The 18,736-nt window shown below is 36.0% G+C and overlaps 1 protein-coding gene across 1 annotated transcript; it reads right to left on the reverse strand.

The window, feature by feature from the left end:
- Positions 1 to 3,894: 3,894 nt before the first annotated feature.
- Positions 3,895 to 18,109, reverse strand: LOC142335510 (mesencephalic astrocyte-derived neurotrophic factor homolog). Its single transcript, XM_075384045.1, has 4 exons — positions 18,002 to 18,109; positions 17,806 to 17,930; positions 15,455 to 15,599; positions 3,895 to 4,201 (listed from the first exon to the last, which is right to left on the reverse strand). The coding sequence occupies exons 1-4, from the start codon at positions 18,105 to 18,107 to the stop codon at positions 4,029 to 4,031; spliced, it is 549 nt and encodes a 182-aa protein (XP_075240160.1). The 5' UTR covers positions 18,108 to 18,109; the 3' UTR covers positions 3,895 to 4,028.
- Positions 18,110 to 18,736: the final 627 nt, after the last annotated feature.

The raw sequence follows: 18,736 nt of genomic DNA on the forward strand, positions 1-18,736 counted from the left end.
TGATGTTCTGTTATCCTTGTGGTAACATGCCGGCTTGTTTGCCCAACATAGATGGATCCGCATCCATTACATTTAATTTCATATACCACGTGGGATGTCAGATCTCTATCAAAGGATGATTTCAGGGTGGGGAGGCACGATCTTAATTTTCGCGTTGTAAAAACTACTTGCAATTCGCATAGTTTCTTCAATTTGCTTGCGAAGTTTTGAGTGAGGTTGCCTCTGTATTGTAGAAAAATAGTTGGCTTATCATTAGATTTAGTCTTGCTTTTTTGATGCTCTTTTGGTGTTGTTCTTAATTGGTCTTTACCGCCACTTATTATTTTTTCTAGAGTCTGATTCACAATTTTTGAAGACCATTCCTCTGGATATTGATTTTTGGTCCAGCAAGATTTGTTCTTTTCAAGAGCCTGATCGAAGGCCAACCAATTAGAGGTTGCATTAAAAACCCTGTGAACCGTCCCTTGAATCACATTTTTCTTATGTTGAAGCGGTGCACAGCTGCGAAAATTCAGTATTATTCCAGTGTCAGTTGGTTTTTGATACCAATGACAGGTGATATTATTTTTGCTGCTCACATTTACGTTAATGTCAAGAAAAGCCAAACCCCCATCCATGTTCACTTTTTCTAAGGTAAATTGCAGGTTGTTGTGTAATGAATTTGCAAATTTTAAATACTCATCCGGGTCACCACGAACCGTGCAGATAATATCATCCACATACTTTTTAAACAATTTCATCTCCTTATCGTGTCCCACTGTCTGTTGGTTGCTGCAATAAGTACAAATCCAAACCACATCCTGCATGTTGGCGTATTCCTCATTCGATATTTTTTGGCATCTTGCATGAAACCAGTTTTTGCATGACTCACATTCCACTCCTTTTCCTCGGTAGGTCACTCTCCGGTTACAGTCTTTGCAATTCCCGTTTTGGTCGCAACTGGAAAAGTTTTTACTGAGCTCTGGTTTTTGAAGTGATGCCTCAAACGATTTCATCCACACATTTGCTAGTATTACAGCTAGTGATGCACCCATAGCCAGTCCCTCTGATTGTACATACCAGATCCCATTACATTTGAAATGAACATTCGTCACCGCAAGCTTTAGCAAACTTTTCATGGCGGACCTTGGGATATCTGGAGCTAGATTGCTTGAATAGAGATCTCTTAGAGCAATTTCTATAGCTTCTCCAACTGGAACGTTTGTGTACAAACTTTTTACGTCAAGAGATACTATCTGCTCGTCATCTTCAAGAGTGAGAGACTCTAAGGCTTTTCTAGCATCTTGCGTGTTGGTTTCAATGTTTGCGCCCGGTAGTTTCTGGAAAAATGGTGTCAAAAATCTGTTCAAGTTTTTGTAATCAAGATAAAGTTTGAAACAGTTTGATTTTTTCAAAATATACCTGAGCCACGTCTTCGGTAGCAGCAACCACATACCTCAAAGAAGCTCAAGGACAGGGGGCAATGAAGCCCGATTGTTCAGGAGCTCCTCCTCAGTCTGTGTCTGTTGCACCTTCCTTGCCTTGGCTCTCACTTTCCTCTGCCTTTTGCCCAAGTTCTTGCCTTTTCCTTTCTTGAGCAGCCCTCTTAAATTGTCTGTTGAAGGAGAATCCGGGAACTGATGTTACTTTCCCTAAAAACTGTTTCTTGCTTGAATATGGGAGACTATTTACGGCGTGATGAAGCGAACTTGCAGCCAAAATATGCACCATCTCGGTAAATCTATAAAATTCATACTCGCTAAAACACTAAAACAGTGAAAACTTCTCAAAGTATTATGTAATGAGCCCCTCTATAGGCCTTGTTTTCAAAATATTTGACAAAGTAAATAATGTAAAAGAAACCAATTTGTCAAATTAAAATTACTTCCAATACAGGTTAAAACTGTTTTACAAATTGTTAAAAGATAAAATGAATATGTATTTACATTTGTCTGAGATGACAATTAAAACAATTCTAGGAAACATTCTAAAAAATTCAATCGAAAATTTTTCCTTATATACAATATTTAGCCTATTTACAACACATATTTACATCTGTTATCAATTTACTTAAAAACATTCCTATTCCGGATTTTTTGATTTTGTCCATGTTCTTGTATTTTTAGGGTTTTTCCGAATTTGCCCTAACCATAAGTATCCCTCTTGTGGAGGTTTTGCAAATTTCGTTTTGTCATGCACAAAATGTTTTTTGCCCTATGCATTCACATTTAGTCAAAATTATGATTTGAACTAATATTTTAGCGTGATTTGAATTATGATTTGAACTAATAATTTGTAATACTCTATTTGTAAATCAGATAATCACAAATTCGCTAAAGCATTATGGATTCCTGACTTTTCTCTGAAGCAATTCATTAAATTTCGTCCAGCTACTGATTTTAGCAAATATCTCAAATTTTGAATGCACCTAAGAAAACAAGTCGAGATTGTGTTTCTTCAATTTTTTTAAATCTTTTAATCTAACTGTGATGTGTTTCATCTCTCGAACAGCCAAATTAATTAATTATTGTCCGTAAACTGAATACTATAATTCACTTTCTTCCGGTGAACTTACAATCTATCCCAAAACTAAGTATCGACCTTTCAGTGAACAAATTTTCATCGCTTGACTTACACCTTCTCACAACTTTTTGTCTTTTCAACAGTTTACGCTGGTGTTACTTTCTTTAAATAGTTATTCAAGCTTCAGCCTCAAAACTGTTTGAGGTATTAATTACCCCTAAATTCTGTATCTTTTCATTTAAGGTCTGATATTATTAAAGAACGCATAATTATTAAGTGTTTAGGCAAAATTGATTTGACCTCTGCGAGCGCTTTTTGAAGGGTATGGTGAAAAAAGTGAGAGGTTACCACAGGCTTTTTATGATCCAAAAAAGAAGATGAGCTTCCTGGAAAAAAAACTAGGTCACTCATTTTTATTACTGCAATAAAGAAAATTGAATGCGGTCATGAGGAAATTATTTAACAATAAATTTGCTGTCTTGCGTCTTATTATTGCCTTGTCGATGTTTTATTCACCCGAGAACGATCAATTCGTTGCCTTTTGTTAGTTTTATTATCTACGTAAAGGTCTTCAACTGGATCTTTTCCGTTTGTTCTCCCAGCTTAGTGGGCGCATATTATTTGCACCCTTCAGACGCACGTGTCATATTTTTACATGATAATTTACTATGTAATGGCACGTGCTCTGTAAATGGGGGGCACATAACGTACTAGGGGGGGGGGACACACGGAAAAGATCCCTTCAACGTTTCATAGACAGCAGATAAGGAGTTTGTAATTTCATAACTTTTTGAGTTCGACCACATGGTCCTTTCATAATCTATGAAATTTTGATGCTGAACACCAGCAATAATTTAACAAAAACAATCTTCATAGTACCGAGATGCAAACTACAGGAGCGCTACTAAAATTTTGGGCACAGTTAAAAAACTTAGGCTGGAAAAGACGCACGACATATACAGATGAACAAATCCATACATTTTGAGTAACCGAAATAACACAATTAGTGATTCAGTTATACTGAACGCGAATACTGAAATGGCAACTGGAAATGTAACGATAAGATATCAACATAAACAACACACCATTATAATATAATCAGAACAGCTTTCAAAACTCATTTCCAAAGGGAACAAATCTGAAATTTTTAAATACTATCCGTCGTAAATATCAAAATTTTGAGCCTGACTTGGAACCAAACTCCTCAGCAAATACAGCTTTTAAGAGACCTAAGACCTATAGTCCATACGACAACAACTCATAGCTACCCCCCCCCCCCCCCAAAAAAAAAAATCCAAGTGGAATCCACTCATTTAAAATTAACATTTTATACCTTTGTAAATAGCTAGTTCACTATTATTGATGTCAAAACGCGTACTAGTTTATTCATACAAGGTTTTCCAGTATAATTCTTTTTATGTGTGTGTCAAGGGTGAGGGTGGGGGGGGGGTCCGACAACGCAGTACAGCACCAGACTACTAACTGAAAATTTGATTAATTCATATGGCGAAGTTCAGATAAGTTTCTCAAAGTTCCGATTTATTCGGTTGATATTTTGGTTTGAGCTCATTAATCAATTTGATGTAATCTGTCTTCTCTGTACATCCCTTGCAAACTTCATCCCAGCCTTCCAAAATTTTCTTCAGTTCCTTCACACGCAATTTGTTCAAGTCCACACTGTCCAAATCAATTTGCTTTTCTAAAATACACAACAACTGTTAAAATATAAACGACTAATGTTGATTAAATTCTTTCGTACGAGTGACGGAGCTCGTTTCTATTGTAGCCTGTTTCAGTCGAGGGGGTACACTAACTAATGGGCTTCAAATTATATTATTAAAACTTGTATAGGCCAATAGCAATGGAAAACATAGCCGGCAGAAAACAGACCAAAAAATTCCTTTTTATTAAATGCTGAGATGTTATATTTTTTACTAAGAATTTGTTTATCCTTATGCCACTTCTATTCAGTGCTCTCAAATAAGCTTCAATTAAAGTGACACACACTCACTTGACCTTATCTCTTTGAATTAAAGTGAAGTAAAAGTCAATTTTAGAGTGAGGAAGTCATTTTTGAGAGTGAGGTAAGTCACGTGTGACCAAAAACTTTTTCACGCGAATGAACAAAAAAACATAGCAGGACAAGTCCTGACGTACAATTCAAAGAATTTTCATTGACTAAACAGAAAACTAGACCTAGAACGGACTATGAATGGATTGGGAAAACCATTTAGAAAAAATCCAATCCAAAAAATTGAAAAAACGGTAAAAATCAAAGTGAAATCGCCGCATGTGAACAAAAAAACCACTAGCGAGAAAGCTAATTTTTGTTCAAACACCGTTTTCTTACTCTACTTTAAATTTAGAGCGAAAAAATTTCACGCCGCAAAACCACTCCCTTTTTCGCTCCATTTCCTGTTTCGGCGTGACCAAAATAACTACTCCAATTTGACTTCAGAAATCATGAAAATGTGTGAACAGATCTTAAAAAAAAAGACAGCGCCCAATACAATTCAAATTCTTTGAATTGTAAAAAACTCGCTCCAACAAGAGTGAAAAAAGACGTCACGCACGCACTTCAATTGAAGCTGCATGAACGAATGAACAAAAAGAAGATTTGAAGTGATTGTGACGTCCTATGGTCGTAACAAAAATCTTGACGACAAATTAAAAAACATAGGAAAAGTCCTGAAGTACAATTCAAAGAATTTTCATTGACTAATCAAAACACCAGACCTAGAACGGATTATGAGTGAACTGAGAAAACTATTTTAAAAAAATCAGATCAAATAATTTTTTTAAAAATGTCAAAATGCCACATGTGAACAAAAAACCACTTCCTGCTTCGGCGTGACCAAAATCACTACTCCAATTTGACTTCAAAAATCATGAAAATATAAGAAAATATCTTAAACAAAAGACAGCGCCCCAAAAAAATTCAAATTATTTAAATAGTAAAAACCAAGAGACGGCCAATAATAGCCTCAGCTATCGCTTCGGGGCTATTAAAGACACATTTTTTTCTTAAGTTTCAAATAATGTTCTAATTCAGTATGCAGTTTCAGTTAGATTCTAAACCTATACTTACTTCAGCTTCTACACTGAAGGGTATTAAGCTTAATAATAATATCAGCTAGCAATCGCTCTAATGAATTTAGATAACCTAATTCAAAAAACCGGGCTTTATCGGTTTATCACGTTTCTTTTGATTTCGCTATTTTGACATTGACCGTATTCACTAAATTACTTAATTCAATGCCTGAAACAATTTAATATCCATTCAGTTGAAACAGCGAGTGAGGTAAGTCAGAAGTCAAACGTGAACTTCGTGACTTATGTAAAACGAAAAACGTGATCAAAAGGTAAAGCGAATTAAAAGAGAGCGCCTAAAAATAGCCGTTTGATAAGCTGACGGCGGCTATTAAAAATAACACCATTCTCACCGCGTTTTTCATTTGGTAAAATTAATCGGAAACGACAGGTGGGTCAAATGGATTCAGAGGGGACTGGAACTGCAGCCTAGATAATTTTTCATGGGTACAAAAAAATAAAAAGAATTAACCACTCGGCTTTCGGGCGCTCACGTCACCGTGTTTTTACTATAGTTTTTGTAGCAATTCCAACGCAAAACTTAAGAAGTCAAGCGCAAAAAAAAACACCCAAGAAGCGAAATCGAAAAATGATCCAAAACAAAACGGTGAAGCAAAAAGTTTGCAAAAAAAACAGACACACACGTTTACAATAAATAATGCAAACATCGTTCCAGAGCAACTAAAAAGACAAACGAATACAAAAATTGCTCCAAAGCCGGCTTCGCTTCAAACGATTCCTAAATCAAAAATTAGATTGCCGTAAAAAGCAAACTTAATAATTTGAAAAATGATGCAAAAATCAGTATCATTTTCAAAATTTCCGTTTGAAGTACAAAAACAAATAGAGCAAATAACAGACACCGAAACATTATAGTTTGCAAAATAGAATTTGAAATTTGAAAGGCGTTTGTTTATGCCCACCTGACAAAAAGCATGACCAAGTTGTGCTCAAAAACTGCAATAATTTTTCATGGGTTTTCCTAACAGGTCAGGACTCTAAACGGTTGATAGATTACTCGATGCTTGCCAAAGTGTTGAAGCTCTGATGAAATTAGTTATCCAATAGGCGTTATCTGTTTGTCCCATTTTGAAAACGTGGAAAAAAGGAAAAACTTATGAAGTAGTAGTAGTAGTATAAGACTTCAATTACCTTCTGAGGGTATAAGCAAGGATGATGATACAAATGGTATAACAAAGATAAAAATGATATAAAATATGTAACAGCTAGAAAAACATTAATTAAACAGAGAGTTATGCTATACAGAAACTACATCTACACTTAAGGTACCACGTGCAAGATAAGTCAAAATCAAATTTATCAGTTCTCATTGCCATTAGTAGATTTTGAGTTGCGGTTTTGGATTTGCAAGTATACTCGAAAAAATTGATGCTGACATTAAGTAAATCCGCGGTGTCATTTATAATACGTTCAACTCAGAAGAAAAACAATTTTTCTGTACATCTTTTCCTAGCTCGTGTGAGCGCCAGACGTTCACGATCAAGTGTTCGTAGGTTTAAATCCTTTGAGTCCAACTTGAAAAATTTGTCAAAAGATATGCAATTCTCGTTGTTTAAGATTGCCGTAAAAACACGAATGTCACGCTCAATGAGTTGATAGCATATTGGCAGAGTTGGATAATTTTAGCAAGGAGGAGTAGTCATTGTAACCAAAGCACCAACGCAGGCCATGGATATTGAGCTGTTCTAACTTCCGTAGATCAGAAATTTCAGGAAACCAAGCAGGGTATCCATATAGAAGAACCGATAAAATGCCTGAAACAATTTAATATCCATTCAGTTGAAACAGCGAGTGAGGTAAGTCAGAAGTCAAACGTGAAAATCGTGACTTATGTAAAACGAAAAACGTGATCAAAAGGTAAAGCGAATTAAAAGAGAGCGCCTAAAAATTGCCGTTTGATAAGCTGACGGCGGCTATTTAAAATAAAACCATTCTCACCGCGTTTTTCATTTGGTAAAATTGCTCGAAAACGACAGGTGGGGCAAAGGAATTCAGAGGTGACTGGAACTGCAGCCTAGATAATTTTTCATGGGTACAAAAAAATAAAAAGCATTAACCACTCGGCCTTCGGCCACTCACGTCACCGTGTTTTTACTATAGTTTTTGTAGCAATTCCAACGCAAAAATTAAGAAGTCAAGCGCAAAAAAAAACACCCAAGAAGCGAAATCGAAAAATGATCCAAAACAAAACGGTGAAGCAGAAATTTTGCAAAAAAAACGGACACACACGTTTACAATAAATAATGCAAACATCGTTCCAGAGCAACTAAAAAGACAAACGAATACAATAATTGCGCCAAAGCCGGCTTCGCTTCAAACGATTCCTAAATCAAAAATTAGATTGCCGTAAAAAGCAAACTTAATAATTTGAAAAATGATGCAAAAATCAGTATCATTTTCAAAATTTCCGTTTGAAGTACAAAAACTAATAGAGCAAATAACAGACACCGAAAAAGATTATAGTTTGCAAAGTAGAATTTGAAACTTGAAAGGCGTTAATTTATGCCCACCTGACAAAAAGCATGACCAAGTTGTGCTCAAAAACTGCAATAATTTTTCATGGGTTTTCCTAACAGGTCAGGACTCTAAACGGTTGATAGATTACTCGATGCTTGCCAAAGTGTTGAAGCTCTGATGAAATTAATTATCCAATAGGCGTTATCTGTTTGTCCCATTTTGAAAACGTGGAAAAAAGGAAAAACTTGTGAAGTAGTAGTAGTAGTAGTAGTATAAGACTTTAATTACCTTCTGAGGGTATAAACAAGGATGATGATACAAATGGTATAACAAAGATAAAAATGATATAAAATATGTACCAGCTAGAAAAACATTAATTAAACAGAGAGTTATGCTATACAGAAACTACATCTACACTTAAGGTACCACGTGCAAGATAAGTCAAAATCATATTTATCAGTTCTCATTGCCATTAGTAGATTTTGAGTTGCGGTTTTGGATTTGCAAGTATCCTCGAAAAAATTGATGCTGACATTAAGTAAATCCGCGGTGTCATTTTTTATAATACGTTCAACTCAGAAGAAAAACAATTTTTCTGTACATCTTTCGGCCACTCACGTCACCGTGTTTTTACTATAGTTTTTGTAGCAATTCCAACGCAAAAATTAAGAAGTCAAGCGCAAAAAAAACACCCAAGAAGCGAAATCGAAAAATGATCCAAAACAAAACGGTGAAGCAGAAATTTTGCAAAAAAAACGGACACACACGTTTACAATAAATAATGCAAACATCGTTCCAGAGCAACTAAAAAGACAAACGAATACAATAATTGCGCCAAAGCCGGCTTCGCTTCAAACGATTCCTAAATCAAAAATTAGATTGCCGTAAAAAGCAAACTTAATAATTTGAAAAATGATGCAAAAATCAGTATCATTTTCAAAATTTCCGTTTGAAGTACAAAAACAAATAGAGCAAATAACAGACACCGAAACATTATAGTTTGCAAAATAGAATTTGAAATTTGAAAGGCGTTTGTTTATGCCCACCTGACAAAAAGCATGACCAAGTTGTGCTCAAAAACTGCAATAATTTTTCATGGGTTTTCCTAACAGGTCAGGAATCTAAACGGTTGATAGATTACTCGATGCTTGCCAAAGTGTTGAAGCTCTGATGAAATTAATTATCCAATAGGCGTTATCTGTTTGTCCCATTTTGAAAACGTGGAAAAAAGGAAAAACTTGTGAAGTATTAGTAGTAGTTGTAGTAGTATAAGACTTTAATTACCTTCTGAGGGTATAAACAAGGATGATGATACAAATGGTATAACAAAGATAAAAATGTCATAAAATATGTAACAGCTAGAAAAACATTAATTAAACAGAGAGTCATGCTATACAGAAACTACATCTACACCTAAGGTACCACGTGCAAGATAAGTCAAAATCATATTTATCATTTCTCATTGCCATTAGTAGATTTTGAGTTGCGGTTTTGGATTTGCAAGTATCCTCGAAAAAATTGATGCTGACATTAACTAAATCCACGGCGTCATTTATAATACGTTCAACTCAGAAGAAAAACGATTTTTCTGTACATCTTTTCCTAGCTCGTGTGAGCGCCAGACGTTCACGATCAGGTGTTCGTAGGTTTAAACCCTTTGAGTCCAACTTGAAAAATTTGTCAAAAGATATGCAATTCTCGTTGTTTAAGATTGCCGTAAAAACACCTATGTCACACTCGATGATTTGATAGCATATTGGCAGAGTTGGATAATTTTAGCAGGGAGGAGTAGTCATTGTAACCAAAGCACCAACGCAGGCCATGGATATTGAGCTGTTCTAACTTCCGTAGATCAAAAATTTCAGGAAACCAAGCAGGGTATCCATATAGAAGAACCGATAAAACACATGCCTTGAATAAATTGAATTTAACTCCAGATGGGAGGTTGAACAGAACACTGTGCTTCAAGTAATTAAACGATCGACGAGATTTTACTATTTTTGTTTGAATATGAAGACTCCATTTCAGCGTTTTGGATACCTCAATTCCCAGATCCGTAATATTATCAAGCGAAGGAATCTCGACATCACCAAGAAGTATATTATCCAATGACATTCTACTAATATCTAAATAACCACTTTTAGCTGAATTAAAAGACAAATAGTTACAATAAGCCCATAACCGCAACGAGCATAGATCATTTTGAGCACTATTCAAGCAGAATTCGCCATGGCAGAGCAATTTCGTGTCGTCAGCGTAGCAGAAAACTTTTGATACTTCGGGTACGTCAATCATATCATCAAGAAAAATTAAAAAGAAAAGCGGTCCCAACACGCTTCTCTGAGGAACACCACTAGTAACTGGGAGGCTCTCTGATAAAACACCATCTAATTTAACACATTGACGTCTAGATGATAAATAAGAATTAATAGGTTTTAAAAAAATTTCGTCAAAACCAAATTGAATAATTTTCGAAAGCAGCGTGGAGTGGTCCACAGAATCAAAAGCTTTGCAGAAATCTAAATAAACAACAACTTGTTCCACGTTTCCGTCAAAATTCAGATATAACTCATGCAGAAATGTGAGCAATTGCGTAACTGTAGAATGTTTTGCACGAAATCCATGTTGTCTAGGATTCAGCCCATCTTCAATCTTTGCATAAATAAACAGAAATAGAATTTTCTCTAAAACTAAACATAACCTCGGGAGTATTGAGATAGGCCAATAATTTTCAACCTCCGCTCGAGGTCCTTTTTTGTGAATAGGGGTAACATAGGCACATTTCCAATTCACGGGCCAAAATTGTGAATGAATAATTTATGTGAAAACAAGATGGACGAATGGTGCTGATATATGTGCCGCTTTACTTAAAAAAGTCGGCGGTATACCATCAAAAGCAGGAGTCGCGCTACTGGGGACCCTTAAAAGATAATTTTGAATTTCGTCAAGGCTGAACTGAACATCAGATAACTTGATCTCATTGCCGCACACAAGGTCATTCAATCGTATTTCAGTTTTCGGTTGAAAAACTGACTGAAAAAATTTGTTAAAAAGATTTGCTTTCACTGAGCCTTCAAAAGACACCTCGTTTTTGTATAACATTTGTTTAGGGAAGAAACTTCTACCATTTAAACTTTTCAACATAGCAAACGCTTCATTTGTATTAAACCTCTGTACACTGTTCAACAAGACCCGCTTGTCCATGTCAATAAGAATCATTAGCTCCTTTTCTAGGCATTCAACTGTATTTTTCTGATGTTTTCGAGCTGTAATTAGTTTATTTAAACAATGCATTGTTTGCGATGAATAATAGAATGGTGCTTCGAAGCGCTTTCTCCGTTTTCTGTTAGAACTTTGATTGAGAGCGCAAAATACTTTACGATAGAACGTTGATAGGAAATCAGGATTCAAGTTGTGGAATTCCTGAGCGAAAGATCGTGAGAGTGTTAGATGCGAAGAAAATTTAGCCTCGTTAAAAGAGCTGATCGTATAAGCGTGCCCACTTGCATATTGGTAATCTAGGTCAACATTTGTTAAAAGAATAGGATAATGATCTGAGCACAGTCGCTCTACAATATTGAAGTCCCATTTGTCGGGATGGGAGCAAAAAATTAGATCCAAAATACTTCCAAGCTTATGAGTAGGCGAATCAATAATTTGTGTAAGCAATAAATCGTCGCATATAAATTCTAACAATTTTTGCTCGTCAGAATGAGGCGAAGAGATCGACTCCCAACGTACTTTGGGAAAGTTAAAATCACCAAGTAGATCCACTGGACAGCTTTGCGTTGATCACAGCTCAGGCTTACCTCCACATCGGCAAAAACACTTCGCAATTTGTCTTCTGTAACACCAGGTTTGACATAAAACTCCGATCCTCGAGGAGGTAGATATGCAAGTATAATGCAGAGAGTAAGAGTCTGGTTACCTAAGACAAGAACACAAAATTGCTTACACTTTGAATAATAAATTAAGCTAATAGTACCCAAGAAAGCGTTACTCATTGCTACTAGGATTCCACCATGATGGCCGGCCGTTCGATCTGATCGCAGAACAACTGTATAAGGGTGACCTGCGAAAACATTATCACTGACCGAATCATCAAGCCTTGTTTCTGTCAGACAGACAACAGTGGGTGAAAATAAGCTTAATAGCTGGCAAAAGTTTAGTCATCTCTCAATCAATAGAATGCTCTGAACGTTAAGAAGGAGGATCGAAATTTGAGAGGAGCATTTTGTCTGTAGTCAATTCTGTTGTTGTACACGACCACGACGAATTTTGTATATGTTCGCAGGATTTTGACTTTCAAGTTGACGTTTCTGCAATCGCAAATTGTACTGCTGTACTCTCTCAGCTTTAGTTGAGTCTGGTGACACATATACACAATCGAAATTCTCACAATCCCTCAATGCTACTGACTTACGCAGAAACTGATTTCGTTTTATCATTTCTTTAAACTTGAGAAGCAATAACTGACTTCCTGTATCACGCTGTGGTTTTCCAATCCATTTACATTGAACATCAGATGACACGAGAGATACATCATTTGATTTGCAACTTTTTCAACAATATCGTAGCCAGTACAATTCTCAGATGGCTTTGTCCCTTTTACGACTAAATTTAATCTTTTTGCATCTTTACGTGATTGCTCTAGCAGAATTTCAGCAAACAGTGTTGCTCGAGTCTGCTGCTCGTTTTTCAAGGACTTCGTAACCGCTTCAGAGTACGATTTTGAATGTGTCAACTGATTAGAAGCACAGCAAAAACCGCAAGAGAAAGGTTGAGAGCAGTCAAAATTAGCGGGCACCAAAACTTTTGTATGTACAGGACAATTCGTAGTCGTGCATGCTATTAATTTTTCAACTAGATCATCGCTGGTGGAACCGATATTGTTACCAGTTCGCGGAGGCATTAAGATTTTATTTAATAAACAGCCTATGGAATCAATACTGGCACCGGCGGCATAAGTGGATGAAAAGACTGGTAGTGTCTATGGAACCAATACTGGCACCGACGACGCAGAAAAGATACAGCAACAAAAAGTGCCCGTCAAGCTAGGAACGACGGGTCTTTGGAATATAATCCTGTGGAACCAATGCTGGCACCAGCGGATATGTTTTGTTCAAGTCCCTAGCTCAATTTGATCTGAAAATACACAGTTTGTAAATTTGTCCAGACGTCTATTTAATAAGTTTATCACAACAATTAGGCTATTAGTGAAAACATCTTGTGAAAACATCTTACAAAAAAGACAGAGCACCTATACGATTTAAACACCCATGAAGTCATAGAAACAGGAAATGAACCTATTTTTTCACTAAAACCCATTTTTTTTCAATCAATATTCTGTTATTATCCCTAATTCTGAGAGGCGGAAAAGGAGATGGAGTTGAGTTTAAGGGTAAGGAGAATTAAAAACAAAGCCGAAATGGAAAAAAATAGCTGGTAGATTGCCAGAAAATAGCCGCACTAGCTTCATAGATCTAAAGATAGTAAAAAGCAGACCATAAAAGAAACTTCTTTTAAATGCTGAGATGTTATACTTTGATTAAGAATTTCTTTAAATTGCTGCAAGTATTAGCTGCCCTCAAATGTCCTTCAATTAGAGTTACACGCACTCATTCGACCTTATCTCTTTGAATTAAAGCAAAGGAAAGCCAAGTTTAGAGTGAGGAAGTCAACTTTGAGATTGAGGTAACAAAAAACTCTCCACTAAGAGTAAAAAGAATGACGTCACGCACGCAATTGAAGTTGCACGAACGAACAAAAAAACAGATTTCAGGTAATTGTGACGTCATATGGTCAAAAAATCTTGACGATATAAAAAAACAAGAGAAAGCCAACAATAGCCCCAGCTAGGGCTTTGCAGCTATTAATGAAAAAGTGCTATTAGTGAAGTTAGATAGGAAAAAAAATCATTTTTAAGTGAGGTGAGTCAAAGTGAATCCTTTCGCTTTTAGATCAAACGCCTGAACCAACCCAGTCTTTTAAAAACAAAGGCGATGAATAATGCGTGCAACTCTGGGGTCAGGCATCATAAGAACTTAAATAACCTTACCTCAATCAGAAACTTCCACGAAAACAAACCTAGCAGACAAACTTTCAATAAATGGCTGAAAAACTTTGTACACCTCCAGTCTCAAGAAGCACGGGAAAACGGGACGAAGAGATTTTAATTTCTGAGCTAATTGCTGATGTCATATTTGTACTTAACAACTTGAAAAAGAATGCATAAATCAGTATCATTTTGAGTTTCGGTTTGCATTACCAAAACCAATCGCACAAAAAACAGAAACAAAAAAGAAGTATAGTTTGCAAAATACCTTTTTGAACTTTGAAAAGCGTTAATTTATGCCCACCTGACAAAAACTTGACCAATTTGCGCTCAAAAGCTGTAAAAATAGTTTGAGGTAAAAAAAAACTCTCCACTAAGAGTGAAAAATGACGTCCGGCACGAAAATCAGTTGAAGTTGCATGAACGAATGAACAAAAAGCAGATTTGTAGAGATTGTGACGTCAAATGGTCATATCAAAATCTTGACGAGGAATTTAAAAAATCGAGAGAAGGCTTATAATAGCCTCAGCTATGGCTTTTCGGCTATTAATGAAACTTAAGTTAGAAATAATAAAAGTCATTTTAAAGTCAGGTAAGTCAAGGTAAATTCTTTCGCTTTTAGGTCACACGATAGCTTTGTACACCTCCAGTTTCAAGAACTATGGGCAAATGGGACGATGATGAGATATTTCAATTTCAACTAATTGCTGATGTCATATTTTTATGAAGAAAATGTATAAACTATTGTCGTTTCTATTAGCTGTCCACAAAAACCTTAATTCAGAGTGACATATACTAACTTGACCTTATCAAGGGGCTGAAGTTAGCACAATAATTTTAGGGTGAGGAAGTTAATTTTGATAGTGAGGTAAGTCACGTGAAACCGAAAACTTATTCACACGAACCAACCAAAGAAAACTCCAATAGGCTTGCAAAATAAGCTATTTTGAACGTTAGCGTGTCATTTAGTGCGTCCGATGTTACAATGGTTCAAAATCTTGGTTTCATTATTATTTTTCTAAAATCTGACCGTTATGCTTCCCTGATTCAAAAAGACGATTATACGAGAACCGAAATATCAATAAATGAGCGTGAAAATGTTATAAACAAGTATTTTGGAATACTTTTTTTTATTTGAACGTTTATAATGAGTATCAGATGTTAACTCACATTCTCCATTGATCAAACTTCGAGTAAATGGCAAATGGCCCGTAATCAGATGACCAATTAGTACAAAGCAAGCCAAATTTAAACGTCACAATTAGTGAATAGTTGAGTGAACTTAATCGCATCATCTCTACAGAAGAGAAAATTGACTGAACAACTTACCATACTGTAGATCGCAAATTTGCTGGTCTAAGGGTTTCAGTTTATTTTCACAAATTTTTTCCACGGGCATAAACATCTTCAGAGGCTTCACAACTTGCTGAACAATTCCTGTCGCTGAAGTCTCGAGGGCTCCGACATAATAACACTAAAAATAAAATAGCTGTCAGGTTGTCAGAAAATAGCCGCGATAGCTTCGTAGACCTGCAGTCTCAAAACATTCTATCAAACCAACGAAAAGGAGAACTTCTCTTCTTTAAATCAAATGCTGAGATGTAACACTTCGATTGAGAATCTTTATTACTTATTTCTACTTAAAACACTCACGTGCACATTTTAAAATGCCCAAAGTCTGCAGTGCCAGAAGTCACAATGCCAGAAGTTGCAACTCAGCCAGAAGTTGAATTTTGTTGACTTTCGTCATTTTGAAACGTGCGCGTTTCGTGTTTTAAGCATGGTTAAGTGACTCTGCAGAAGTCACTTCGAAATTCTGACTTAATATTTCGAACTGCTTCGCGGTTCTCGATAAACGCCAGAAGTTCTCAGTGACTTCAAGCAGAGTCACTTAACCATTACTTCTAGTAGCTGCTCTAAAATGACCTTCAATTAGAGTGGCACATACTCAGCTGACCTTATCTCCTTGGACTAAATTAAAGAAAAGTCATTTATGAGAGTGCAGCAAATTTTTTGTTCAAACACCTTTTTCTAGAGCGTAAGATATAAAGCGAAAACTCGATTAGGTGAAAAGAATATTTGTAGGCAAACATTTTGAACTTAGCTTGTGTGGAAATTAGGCGAATATTAATTAAAACGCTTCAAGGAGGTACTGCCATATCGGCTGGGTAATAGGAGGAGTAGAAAAATAGCTAAGAAAACATCAAAAAGGAACACAATTTTCAAATTTTGATCATTTTAAAGATGTAGTTTAACCACTATTCCCCCAATTTTTCGTGCGTGTGTGCAACTAGTAATTCAAAATTATTTAAAGTGTTTTAATTACTATTCGCTTAATTTCCACAAAACTTTAGTTCAGAATTTTCGGCTAATGGCTACAAAAATTTCGTTCGCCTAATGGCGAAAAACTTTTACACCACAAAACTACTCGCTATTTCGCTCCACTTACAGTTTCGGCCTCACCAAAATTACTACTCCCAATTTGGCATCAAAATCATCAAAATGTGTTAACCGATCTTTAAAAACGACAGCGCCCAAATACGATCCAACTTCTTTGAATTGTGAAAACTACAAGAATGCCAGTAATAGTCCCCGCTATCGCTTTGCGGCTATTAATAAAAAATAAAAGCAAAATCTTTTTGCTCCGTTTTATTTTTTCGCTCAATCCGATTATCTCCGCGCTAGCTTGAATTGTCTGAGAACATATAGCCATGTCTTCCCCTAAATTCAACAATGCTGGAGGTACTTTTTTAAATAAAGAGTGTATCTTCATAAATTTGTGCATCTTTTAAGATTGTTATTTTTGCAGAAAAGTTGCGCGGAGCGGGGCGGACACACTGTAAACGTTATCAAAATAACGGAATACCGTAATTTTTAGCTGAGATGTTACCAACAATGAACGAGCGCTTGCCATGCGCCCGTTTCCGATTGCTCTCACCGACAAAATTAAAGGATCTATTTAAGGTTAAAAATTTAACTCTTTCACATAGTAGCCCCTCACAGCCTACTCACAGAAAAAAAAATCCAGATATAAGTTGCTCAGTTTTCCATTAGCAGCCCCATGAGAAATTCGTTCCATTTATTCATAAAGTTGCTTATCTCACAATGCAAAATTTGTGCTTGAATTGATGGAGGACTAGTTCTGTTGAAAATTGAAAATGAAAAACAGGCATTTTATTAAGCAATTGCTTTTGCCCTACGTTTGTCAATGAGTGGAGTTATATAGCACATACCCTTTAAAAAGGCACATGAGCCTGGGAGACGTATGAAAGTTCTATGCTCACTATGCTGGAAGGTTGATTAGGGGAAGGGACCGAAAAGATGCCTCCGCAAGAAACTCAAAAAAAGAAAATGCAAAGTTAGCCTTATTGAGCAGAACAACTTTATTTTACATCAAACACTCACATCCACAATTTAAAATGTGGAAAGTCTGCAGTGTCAGACGTTAAAATGCCAGAAATTTCTATAAATGTAGCAAAAAGTTGAACTTCATAAATAACGTCATTTTTTAAAATAAGCTACGTCTTTTCAGCAAGGTTACGCAAATTACGTGTTTTAAGAAAGGTTACTAAAATCTCCACAAGTCACTTCGAACCCAACACAGTTCTCAAACGCCGAAAGTTCTGAGTGACTTTCAGAGTCAAGTAATCTAAAATTGAGATGACACAAATTTTACTCACAAATCTTTCATCTTTTCCTTTGGCCACTTTACAAGCAGACCTGAAGCTCTTTTCTAAGGACTCCGGTGTTTTCCGATCAGCCTCTGTGAGGGATTTCTCAAACTTGGTGAGAAATTTGATGCAGACTAAAACAATGCGTCATTTAATACATTTCCTTTCATTCAGATTGCACAATTTAATTTAGGAATTTGCGTACCTTCACAATCACCCTCACGTAGCTTGGCTTCTGCTCCATTCAAAGAAAAGAGGACAAGTAGTATAACTGTAAAAAAGACACTGAGCTTAACAGCCTCGGAAGTCATATTATCTAAAATTGAAGGAGCTGTTAAAATATCCGAAACTAATTACAGTAAGAGCAACAATCAAGGAAAGTCAGAACGCAAATAGTCGAGTTCAAGCTCTCTCAAATTGAAGCTGACGTTTATTGTCTCCCAGCTTTATGGTCATATAAAGTATACCCCCTGGTAATTATACTATAATGAGGGGCTATATTTTCGTGGGGGGTATGATGGAAAAGACCCAAAGTCATATGCCCACTAATCTGTAAGGGAGGGCATAATAGATCCAAAAACCGATGGAGAAGAATCCCAGTTTTCCGTACATGCCAAGCACAATTTAATCATGTTGAAGCAAAATTTAATCATGTTGAAGCAAAAATTAATCAAGATCAACCCAGAACTCAAGAATGGTATTGCGGTTCATTCAAGTGATATTCCTATGATTAAGAATAGATGAGACGCAAAATCGAACATTCACATAATCTCATGACTTAAATGTGATAAGTCACCATAAGGACGCAATGAAGACTAAAAAGAGCCTATAAATTTCTGAGTTTAATTAACTATGAATTTTTCAGAACTATGCTATTCGTAAACTTTTCTTTCTAAATTCCAATTGAGAACAGTGGTGAAAATTTACACGTCAGCGCTAG

Source organism: Convolutriloba macropyga, chromosome 2, assembly GCF_964194025.1.
Source record: "Convolutriloba macropyga chromosome 2, txConMacr16.3, whole genome shotgun sequence".
Taxonomy (NCBI): domain Eukaryota; kingdom Metazoa; phylum Xenacoelomorpha; order Acoela; family Convolutidae; genus Convolutriloba; species Convolutriloba macropyga.